At 41.2% G+C, this 12,469-nt stretch overlaps 1 protein-coding gene across 1 annotated transcript in view; it reads right to left on the bottom strand.

Moving 5' to 3' along the window:
- LOC127585235 (RNA-binding protein with multiple splicing 2) overlaps positions 1–12,469 on the bottom strand; it is an 88,316-nt gene that overhangs the window by 18,462 nt on the left and 57,385 nt on the right. The window contains exons 5-6 of the mRNA XM_052042535.1: positions 5,833–5,983; positions 1,352–1,500 (exon numbers count right to left, since the gene is read on the bottom strand). Coding sequence (XP_051898495.1) covers positions 1,352–1,500; positions 5,833–5,983 — 300 coding nt within the window. The remainder of the gene's footprint in view (positions 1–1,351; positions 1,501–5,832; positions 5,984–12,469) is intronic.

Below are 12,469 nucleotides of genomic sequence, written 5' to 3'. Positions count from 1 at the left end.
AAAAAATGATTTGCATAGCAAGATCCCAGGAAGGCGATGTTACTTAAATATTCGAGGGGCAAATGTTGGCCAAAATCCTCAGCAGCTCATATGCTCTTCAACACAACTTGTAGCAGATTTCCATTGCCTCTCCTTTGCACCTGGGCCCTGATCATTTTTAAAAAAGTGAGGACTAAATCATCCCCAGGTAGAGAGATCTTAAGCCACACACCCCCCACCTACCAATTTCTGCTCCTGGAGATCACATACAGCTCAAAACAACCCAATTATCTGACTAGGGCAAATTTCAATACTGCAGTGTTTTCCCCATTGGCAAGTCAGTGCAGGCTTCCTTGCAGTTAATCCATCTGCAAAATTTTAATGACTGCTCCCCAAATCTGTACCAATGAATGGGCAAATGCTTTGGAAAGGATCTTTCCCAGGAGTTCCAAGTGAAATTACAAATTGGACAACTTCCTGACCACAACTCTCACCCAAACACCAGTCTTCCTTCAAAGAGGTCAAATTATGCAGTAGGTTTTTATTTACTACAAGGACAGGCAGGTTTAAAGGCTCACACTTGAACAAACACTGGAGAGAGTTCAATTAGGTAGAAGTCTATTTATATGCTGCAAATGCAATGTGCTGGCTTCAGTGGAACCCAATTGAGGGAAATATCTTCACACACTTTGTTAAAAGGATATATTTCAGTCTGATGCATCCAAGTCACCACAGGAGGAAACACCTACCTTGGTTGCTGTGTATCCAAGCAATACCATCCATTCCCAGTCCAAGGGCCAGGGAGTGCCATGTGCACCTTTATGCATTAGTTTGGCTCTAGGAAACTTGGCAAACTGCTCCCACAAAGACTTTAAACATTTTGCAATTTGCAAATGTCTTTTTCCAATCATTGACTGAGAATTTAATTCACCTGCAAGGAATTCCCTAAAAGCAATGTACTGTTCATATGCAAGTTATTAAAAATACAGTTTTAAATTCAAAAAAATCTGGATTTACTTACTGAATTCTTTTAATAATCCATTCTTGCTTGAAGTTTATCCTGCACAACCACAAGCCTTTGACCCCTGAAAATAAGGCGTGTCTAGCTCATTCTAGACCAGTGACAGCACCTTTAATGCCCCACCCCACCCAGATCCAAAGTAAAGGTGATCCATGCAAATCTGACAATGCAGTAGGGGGTTGGCAATGATGCAGTCCATTGGATTGGGCCTGTGTATTAGTAAGAAAACTGTGATCGATTAGGTACAAAAAATAAAAAGTTGCATTGTGATCAGACTAAAAGGAATAAATCAGGACCTGTGCAGAGTGGTGTTGGAAGTGCTGGGCTGCTGACACAGCTACCATTAGTTACCTGAGCGTGAAGTGCAGCAGCTGCAGCAGCAGCAGCGGGGTAGGTAAACGCAGCATGTGGGATGGCAGGGGTCAGTTCTGTTGTGTACAGTGGATAGGGAGCCCAGGCCTCTGGAGATGCAGGGATGAGTGCTGTTCCTGCAAGGTCATCTGAAACATGGAACACAAATTTTATAGCTTTTTAGTCACTTAAAAAAAACAAAACAATGCAACATTTAAACTTTAACCAGATACCTCCAACCCTCAACTCTGGGCAATTAGAAAATCAGAGCAAAAAAATGCTGGAGGAACTCTGTCAGGCAGCATCTGTGGAGGGAAATGAACAGTCAAGGTTTTGGGTTGAGACTGGGCCATCTTGAATCAGAACATGGGAACACATCCTAAGTCCATGCTAACCATCAACTGCCCATTTACACCAATCCTACTCCATTCCAAGTACACTAGTAGGAACAGGAGGCAGCCATCTGGCCAGTCGAGCCTGCTCTGCCGTTCAGTAAGACCATGGCTGATCTGGCCGTGGACTCAGCTCCACCTTCCTGCCTTTTCTCCACAGCTCTCAATTCCCCTACTCTGCAAAAACAAAAACTCCCCCCATGCAAAGATAAATAATATTTGGTGGCCTATAGACAACTCCCACCAGCGATTTCCCCCCTTTACTATTCTTAATCTCTACCCAGATGGACTCAACATTCTGCTCCCTAGACCTTACATTGTCTCTCACTATCACCGTGATCTCATTCTTAAGATCATTACCCCCAACTCCCTTGTCTTCCTATCCTTCTGTATTACCTGATAATTCAGGCCACATCCCCTTCTATACCACCCCCCCAAGATTCTCACCCTCACATGCACCACCAGGGGCAATATACAGTGGCTAATTAACACACACATTTTTGGGGGATGTGGGAGAAGAGCAGAACAGCCGGGGGATGCCCCCATAGTCACAAGGAGAATGTGCAAACTCTACACAAACAATACCAGAGGTCAGGATTGAACCTGGGTCACTGGAGCTATGAGGCTGCAGTTCTAGATATGCCTCACTGCTGCCCTTAGATTGGTTTAGATTACATACCAACATTTATACTGTTGCATCATTTAGCAGCCACACCTTTAAGAGCACCAACTTGGTTTCTGCAAATACATTCTGACACTACCCATGGCCTCTTAACCCATCGTCTGCATTAAGATCAAAGCCTCAAGCCAAGTTGGCATCCAGCATAGAGTTTTAGAATTCATCAGCTGAACAGGATTACATACATTTAAACAGTCAAAGCAATGCCCTTGTTTATTAGACAGTATTAAAATTTAGAATAATCTGTTCAAAAGGAATTTCACTGAAGTTTCAAAAAAAAATTTGCAAAACTAGATAGTGCATGTTGTTAAGCACCCAGCCCAATCTCACTTTATTTCTAGTGTAGCAAATTGCTGCCCATTGCTGTGTGGAGCAAGATACATATTCATTCCTCGACCTGAAAAATTCTCACAACAGCTCATTGGTCTAACAGTAGTGCCTAAAGGAAGTGGCAAATATTTTGCAGGTTCTCATATGTCAAGAAATGTTTAGCTTAATGGTTAATTAAGCTCAATTCAAGAGTTATAAAGTGCAACCTTTGTATCAGTTGCTTTCAGTACCAGAGCAGGTAGAAAAAGCAAGATTAGGTTGCAAATTCTCAGCTCTGTGCCAACAATGAATCAGCTCACTGTTATGTAGCAATTTTAATTCTTTGGGTTTCCAGTTCTCTGTTCAAATGATTCCTAAAACTTGCTGCATATGTAATACATTGTTCTCTGGATAAATTTACACCCAACTCCATTAACATGAGAGTTTCAGCTTCAGAGATCAAGGTTCAGGGACAAAAGACTTCTCCAGCATTTTGTGAATAGCAAAAGTAAACTTTTACACCCACTCATGAATACATTTGATCAGAGATTCATTCCCACTGATGTCAAAAGCTAACTTAGTACAAAATGTACACCTTGTATCATAATCACTTGATCTCAAGGCTCTTCATCTCAGTAGAATGCAGATTATTAAAGCCAGTTAGTAGAATTTTTGAACCAGCATATGCAAATCTGCCTGCAGAACCTTGTGCAATCCAGTGAAAGTATCATTTTAGACAATTGCCACTCAGTTTGAGAGTTCAAACTCCAGTTTTAATTTAAGTATTGGTTCAAAACATTCAACTTGATGGTAGTCTGCCAATGCTTTCAATTTAACTAACTATGCAATTACCTACTCTGCAGATCCAAGACAATTAAACCCAAATCTTATACAGGCCAAACAATTTAACAGTTAATGTAACTACATGAGTATTCCTTAAAAATCTAAATCCTCCATCTCAAACTTGGGCTCCAACTAATTAATCCACATTATTTAGCTCTAGCCAGAAATATGGCTTTGCTTTTGAAGCATGTCACAATGAAAGTAATCTTACAGAACCTGACCAAATCTTTTTCATTGACCTTCCCACGCACACCTTTTATCCTCATTTCCAAATGAAAGGAATATCACACCCTAAGTAGTTTCGCTGAAGAGATTTTAATTGGAAGGGTTAGAATCTGGGTTGTTGGATTGTCTTTGGGGAAGTAGAAATGGCAAATAAATTCTCTTCTGTATCCAAGGATAAACTGAGTGTTTCAAGCACCTAGAGAATTTAAACCAAGGAATCAGCTACAGCATAGTTAATAGCTTTCTCTTGAAAGTCAGGTTTAAAAGATGCACAACAACCCAGGTTCGATCCTGACTTCTGGTGTTACGCAGACTCCTCAGACATTTTCTGTAACCAGTGGGTTCTTCCCCACCCCCTAGTGCTCCAGTTTCTTCCCCCAGTGTGCTGCTAGGTTAATTTCCTCCTGCAAATTACCCCTCACGTAGGTGGCCGGCAGAAGGATCACAAGGGATGGACACAAGGGAAGACTGAAGTGGGATCACTCCTAGAGCTAAAAGCTGGATAGGCAAATGGCCGCAAGTATGACAGTCAAAATCCACCTTTGTGCCTTCACCCAACTGCTTCCATTTTGAAGTTACTTTTCACAATATTCCCAGTCCCAAGTTTGAGGATTTAAAGTTTGAGCATCACAAAAGTTGGCAATAAGTGTTCACTATAGATCATGCAACTCAATATGGTTTTGTGGAGAGGATGATGTCAACATAAATCAGCCACAATCCAATTGGATGCTTGGAGGCTAGATGGCCCCCCTGCTCCTTCAATCCAACTAGAACCAACCCCTGGCTATTCCAAGCCCAAGTAATACTATAAGCAATTGCAAAGATTTAGCTGAATTTATCTTGACTGGTTTCCAGGGGTTAGAGGCTCCATATTCCTCAGGATTGTTTGCAAGGGGTGATGGGTAGCAAAGATTCCTGCTGCCACTTAAGACTAAACCTACAGACCATACCAGTTCCATTGCAATAACATTCATTGAAGGAAATAACTGCATGACATGCAATCATTGAAAATTGCTCAATTGGGGATAATTACAATTGGATACTTCAGTTTATAGATTTCCTTAATTATCCATTAACCTTGAAGCTGGCTCACATTGCATTGTCCTTCCTTCAGGCTAATTAGGGTGTAATGATTTCTGCATTCAGCCCAATAGTTATCAAATTAGTCAAACCAGGTGCTCCATTCCAGTAGATATTCAAAACAATTCCAATTAGTAACAACCTATACTGCTTCTGGCTTCAATTCCTAATCTAAGGGGTTAGGGGAAGGAGGGGGACACTTTCTGATTATTCTGCAAAATTGCTGGAATAGCACTTGACATCAGATACAAAAAACACTATCCCATTGTTAAACAGCCACTATTTAGGCACAGTGGCCTCTTGGAGAGAAGGAAGCTGGCAAGATCAATGCTTCGTGGCAGACAATGGACAAAGTGAAACAAGTTGCAAATGCTGTATGCAGCTTTGGAGGTGAAGTGTAGATCATGGAACCTCAGTTTATTGCTTTCAGCCAGAAATCACTTGAAATAAAGAGAGTAGAACAGCAGAGACCATGACGGGACAGATCAAGCAATCCCTTGGACATATTTCACTTCAGCTCATCTGCCAGATAGCATACTGGTTTCTGCAAAGTGCACCATCTTGGGACAGGCATTGGGGTGGGGTGGCAGTCCAAGTAGGTTTAAGAGGGAGCACTAGTCCACCACAACTGAAATGCACCTCTCAGCCACATGTAGGGTAGAACTGACTGGCCCTGGAGAAAATATTGATCAGTATCCCATCCCAACAGCTGGAGGAAGCACAGTGGTTGGAGACAGCGGTGGGGACTTGAGTGGGAAAGAAAGAGTCCTCAATCTTCTACTTTTCTAATTGATGCAAAGCACTGCTTAGCTTAATGTCATACACATGGTTCTCCAACCCCTTTACTGGAATTGGCAAGGTTGCCGTCATGGTACATGGCCTATAATTGGAATGCTTGATACACATTTAAAAACAGATGTCATATGGCAGAAGGTTAAACCGAAGTAACTTACAGGGGTCCCGTGCAATGAAGTGCGCTCCCAAGGCAGGGTGCATGTTTGTGGGGTTGGGTGTAGCCATTAGCTTGCTTTTGGCCATCTTCGTGTTAGCCTTCGCAAATTCCAACCTGAGAGTTTGAGGATTTTCAGGATCAAATCGAATACCCTATTTTTAAAAAGAAGTACATTTCAACCGATGAGTCAAGAACAATTTCAAAGACATTGAGATTCGTACTAGGTTCAACTCAGGACCACAAGTTATATTAGACACATGCCTGTTGGAAACAAAGGCTCAATATGCAATATCATTATGGAACATTCACAAAAATCAATTGGCCTAAAAAAACCAAGTTTGACAGAAATAACCAAGTTTGGAGTTGGAGAGAGACTATTGCCTGCATGGGAGTTATTACCACTTTAGTGAGGATGTAATCTATTATGGTAGAGATGTTGCAAAATAAATGAAACTGCTCGATGCCTGGGCTACTTATCACTATCACCAACCCTTCCCTACCCCTTATTTCCCGGTTATAGAGAGGTGGTAATTCAAATCATTCCAATGGATTTTTCCCACAATATAATCATCCCACTTCAAACCATAATTGGTAATTTCTTGTACTTGGGATTCTTGGCAAATAAAATGAAAGCTGGTGTTCAGCCAAACCAAGCAACTATCTCCCCAGTGCGCGCTTGAATGGTCTGGTCTGGTCTTGGAATATTCCTCCCACTTACATACACAAGGCAGGATGCATGCCATTTCTTTATGCCTTATAATTTGGTCAATTGGTCCTCCACTTGGGGTAGCACGTCACAGAAAGCAGCCTCCCCTCCATGGACTTTGTCTACATTTTACTGCCTTGGTAAAGCAGCCAACATAAAAGACCCCACCCATTCTCCCTTCTCTCATCAAGCAGAAGATACAAAAACCTGTAAACATGTACCACTAGGCTCAAGGACAGCTTCTCTCCTGCTAACAGTCCCCTACCTCAATCTACCTCATTATGGTCTTTAACTTATTGGCTGCCTGCACTCTTTGTAAGTGGAACACTATTCTGCATTGTTTTACCACCTCAATGGACTGTTGTGATTAACTGATCTGTCTGGATGGCATGCAAAACAGTTTTTCCACTGTACCTCAGTATCTATGGCAACAAATTTGGAACTGTTCACTGGCTGCAGCAATTTGATCCAAACTGAAGGACAAGAGGTGCTTAGTGAAGTCTATAGGATGGACAAGCTGGGGAAAACGTTTGAAATCAAGGCCAATCTCCTATCAAAAGTGGGTGGATTTTTATATACACTCTATACAAGAAACATTGGGCAGATGCTGAAAATTGAGACGGGACAGTTTTGCTGAATGCACAGCTATTTTTAAATCCAGCTTTCAGCTGGTATTAACTGGATTGAATTCAACACCAGGAAGCAATGCATGACAACTGCAACAATCCTCATCCCCTGTAGTGGTCATGCAGTAATAAGCCAGTCTGGTTAGCTGACAGGAGCCAATCACAACAGGATTGGATCAAGCCCATCAACCCAAAGCTCAAGCCACATCCATCTTCAGAGGTGGTCAGGTTCAGAGTTCAGCAGAGCACTCTAGGGTTTGGGGTGGGGATGGGAAGAGAAGATGTGGAGAGATCTTGGACAGTAGGAGATGGTATACCATCAGTGATGCTGTCATACAGACACCCTAGCAGGGCATGGGCAGGACAATCAAGTTTAGGGTTTTTTGGTTGCCAAGTTCAAGTTGCAAGGGAGTGAAGGAGAATGTTGGCTGGGAAGCACTTACTGGTGTCAACTTCCTGCAACAGGTGGATGGGGCTATGGAACAGAAAAGGAACAAGGGACAAAACTGTTCGCCTGTGCTTGGAGCATCTTTTGACGTGAGAAAGTGTAAAGACCAACAACATTCAGCAGATGCTTTCAGGCCAAGGTCAGTTGTGGTCAGATCAGGTTTCAGTTGCATTTGGGGAGGCAATCCACTTGTTACTTTTTCATTCTGTAGTGTCACAGCAAACCAGTGACCTGTTCCATATAGCAAGGAGATACAAAATACTTCTACAAAATTAAATAGGCAAGTTAAGATGAGAATTGATGCCAAGTAACATCTAATGATTTTGTAGGGATAAAAAAGTTCCCAAACCAATTTCTAGGTATTTGATGTAACCTCCAATGAAATCAAATGCAACAAAATTCAAACACTGAAAATCAGACCCAATAAAACATTTGTGCACAGGATGGATTTCCACTTGTAGTACATCCCAGCAGAGGGCCAAAAGGCCTGCTACTTTGAAGTGAAGGGCCACATAAAAGGAACAACTGAGTTCAGGTGAAGTCGTAAACAAACTTCAGAAGGCTGCTGCAAGGAGTCCCATAAAAGTACTGATATTGCACTTTGGTTAATCTAGCTTTTCTGTGATGTGGCTGAAGGTAATTTCCAGTCACAAGATAGTAAAAGGCAGTGAGATCCAAGAGGCAAGACTAAGTTGTCTACAGAGATATCTTTAGAGCTGTAGGATATTGGAGAAGGCTGAGAGATTTGAAAACAACACTATATTAAACTCCACTTACCCAAGGCAAGAATACTTCTCACGTGAACACTTGGGTCCTTGCCATCAGTTTTGACCACATGCTTGCCTACCAGTAGTCTTGCTCAAACACCACCTCCTCAGGTTTTGGCTTTTCCAGCCCAACTACCCAAATGGGGTCTGTCACGACAGCATGTCAACTTCCATTCAATCAAGGATTCCCAGATGTGGATGGGACAAGAATACCGGACATCAAATCAAAAAAACTGCTTTAAGAATATTAACACCCATCATGACCAAATTAATGTCTCCAGATCTTAGAGGATTTTCAAAAATGGCAGGTGTGGTGAAGTTGTTGGAAGCTTACTTTTCTCCATAGCTCAAAAGGTTGGCTTCTGTTTCACCCTATGAGAGACTGCCATCCAAGCCACCACCCAATTGCATTTAGGCTTAGAAAAACATCCAACATATTTCAATATCATAAGCCATAGCAATGCTAACAATTCACTGGCATTCTACATTCAGAATATTCATCAAACCCCAAAGAGCAAACCACTCTTCACTCCAGGTTTATCAAGAAGTGGGCATTTGAAACCAATACTTCAATCCTGCAAAGATCAAATCCAGAAAAAGCTGCCCATTGGGTTCATCTACCCAAGAAACCCTCCAACTGAGATGTGGCAAACACATTCATAGGGATAGGACTAAATGAGATTCATTATACCAATGGAGAAAAATCAAAAGACAGACCTCTCAGAGCAAGTTTCATTACAAGTCACACCAGTGTCTTACAAGTCAATGATCAAACATGTGCATCATACCAGGAATATCCCAGTACTGACAATTTAAAGCAACTGATAGAATAGACAAAGTCCTCAAGTCTGGGATTAGCAACAAGGTACCAAGGTCCTAAAGACCAAAGACTAGAAAATTTTAGTTCTATTTTCAAGAAATGCACATTTATGTTCTGCTTTATTTTATTCAATGCAAGATAAAGGGCACTAGTTTAGCATCATTGATAATGAAAAGCCAAATCTCTCATACATGTAGTTAACTACATTAAAGATGAAAGCAAAGGCATTTCACAGGAGTTTTGGGCAAACTGCGACACATCTCTGCAATGGACCAGAAGGAACTTTACCAGGAGTGGAGATCTTTTAGGAGTGGGAATACGAGGCAACTGTCCCACTAAAAGGCCTACCCAAGAATTGAAGTGGATGGTACTGGATCAAAAGTTGTGTAGGACAAGTGTTGTGTCAGAGGCAATATCTGCATGGAGGAGACAACCAGGAGCTGATAGGGAAGTGTCTATAAAATGCAAGATGGAGCTAGAGCGTGGCAACACATTGCAAGCTGCTCTCTACAGATCTACTCATTACCTTTACTATAATCATCTACACTTTAAATTTAAACTATTACTACTTCACGATCTACCTTGTTGTGACCTTGCACCTTATTGCACTGCACTCTGTAGCTGTGACCCTTTGTACTGTTATTGTTTTTACCTGTACCAATTCAATGTAACTGCACCGTGTAATGAATTGACTTGTACAAATCAGTTTGTAACACAAGCTTTTCACTGTACCTTGGTACAAGTGACAATAATAAACCAATAGTTCAATACATATTGTATATTCAATACACCAACTCGAAGCTCATTAGAGGCAAAAGATTTCCTGGGAGTTGTATTTTATTCCAAGCGTGACAAGTCTTTGAAGATAGTTAAAGTATGAAGAATTGATGTTGACATAGAAGGTTGCGGGTTTTTGAATCCGAATTTACCTGATGCTAGTTAAGAAAGTTACCCAGCCTAATCCCACCTTCCTGCATCAGATCTACACTCCTGCAGGTAACAGACCAACTGCAGGTAACAGACCAACTGCTGAGCTAAGTATTAAAATTCAATGATTGTTTCTGCCAATTCCACCCTTTGGGTGGATAAAGAAAATCAATTCTAATCCTATTACTTAAAGCTATATCCCCACTTGTGCAACTGTGGGAAATAGGTCTTTTAGTCCATTAGGCTCGTCAATGTTACACAGCTCAAATCTCAGCCTTCCATTCCGGAGGGCTATCCAATCTTTCCTTAGCTACAATTATTCAATAGTGGCAACATGGGAATCTCCTTAGGATGCTTCAGTGCAATTACATCTTGGGATTGGAATATTATTATGTGTACCAAGAAAAGCTTTTGTGCCATATCCAGACAGATCATTTCATGCACATATTTCGTGGTAAAAGGAAAACAGAAGATAGTGTGACAGTTGCAGGGAAAGTGCCATATAGGTAGACAAAAATTGCAAGGGCCAGAACAAGGTAGACTGGAAGAACAAGACTGTCTTTTAGCATGAGGTCCATTCAAGAGTCCGATAACAGGAGGATACAAGCTATCAGAGTTTTCTAGTCATTACTGTACACTGTACTCAAGCCAGGGCCAAGCTAGTTGCATAGTGCTAGGATACACTTTGCTCTTAATATTCTGCACCTCAGCTAATAAAGCATCCAACATTCCTTTAATCATCTACACCAGTCCTGACCCAATGAGATTCAGCAGCAGACATTTAAGGCATCTCAATACAGAATGAAAACATTCCAACAAAAATTCCAAAGGGAGAACTCAACATCCATGGTTAACCAAAAATTAAAGGATTGCATCAAGACAGTGTATAATTGCAGGTGTTATGAGACTGTACAGAAAAGTTATTGAGATGAGGAAAATCCAAAAAAGCTCAAGTCTGAAGAAATGCAAAAAGATAGTAAGTGTCCAGACTTAAATGGGCATGTGTCTTATAAGAAAGCAAGCCTGGGGAATTAATAATGAAAAATGAAACAGCAGATGCATTAATTTTGCTCATCTTCACTAGAGAAAACAAGCAACATCTCAGAACAAAATCAGACCAGGAAGTGGAAAGGAAAAAAATTCAGTGAAAACATATAGTACTGAACAGCTTGTAGCTGTGGATTGACAAGCCAATGAATCCTTCATCTCAAGTTCTTAAAAGTGGCAGCTACAGAGGTGGCTAATACATCGTGCAAAAGTTGAACCCAATTTCCTGAATTTATGAATTTGATTGCAATATCGCAAATGTAATTCTTTCATTCAAAAGGGGCAACAAAGGAAACTAAAATGTCAGAAGGCATTATAGTAGGATAATCAGGCAGAGTCAACATGGTCAGAAAAGTGAGATCATGTTAGTCTAATTTAATAGAACATAGAACAGTACAGGAACAGGCCCTTCAGCCCACAATGTCTGTACTGGACATGTAGAATTCAGCTAATTCTTGATCCATATTCCTTCATATATCTACCAGCCTCTTAAATGCCAAGATCATATCTGCTTCCACCACTCTCCCCAGTGGCTTGTTCCAGGCACCTCACTGCAAAAAATTTGCCCTGCATCTCTCCTTTAAATACATGTCCTCTAGTATACTTGACATTTCTACAGGGGGGTGGGGGAGCAAGTTCTTTTGGAGTTTCATCATTTACTAGAGTCCTTTTGAGTAGGAACGTGTGCTGTGGATGAAAAGGGACTAGTGGATATACTAGCATTTCCAGAAGGTATTTTAAAAGGTGCTACAAAAGATAGTGAACAATAAAAGCTCAATGTGGAGGTAACATTACCATGCAGAGGATTGGGCATCTAACAGTAACCATTAGACAAGTGGCTGATTGTTACCAATATCCAACAGGTGGTGTGCCTCAAGAATTAAATCACATTAGTGGGCTTGTGGTAAGGTCATTTTGTGATCAAGTTATAGCAGTTAGAATTCTGGAACACTGATCTAGCAATGACAGTTCAAACCTCAAAATTCAAAAAGAATGGGTGACCTGGGTTTGATCTCAATCTCTTGAGATTCTACCTGGGGGCTCCAATTTCCTCCTACATCCCAAACATACGGTCCATTGGCTAGTGAAAATTACCCTAGTATAGGTGGGTTGTAGGGGAATGGGGCAGTTGTTGGGCACGACAGAATGGTTTACAGGGGAGTGCATGTGGGATTGATTGATTGCTTAGCTGTCAGACCCAATATGTCAAATGGACATGTTACAAGGAAATATGATATGAAAGTGGCCATCTAAAAGATATTAGTCCCCAGCTGATCTTCTGCATCCATCCAGTTCA

This window comes from Pristis pectinata, chromosome 32 (assembly GCF_009764475.1).
Source record: "Pristis pectinata isolate sPriPec2 chromosome 32, sPriPec2.1.pri, whole genome shotgun sequence".
Taxonomy (NCBI): Eukaryota; Metazoa; Chordata; class Chondrichthyes; order Rhinopristiformes; family Pristidae; genus Pristis; species Pristis pectinata.
This window is presented reverse-complemented; position numbering and strand designations above follow the sequence as displayed.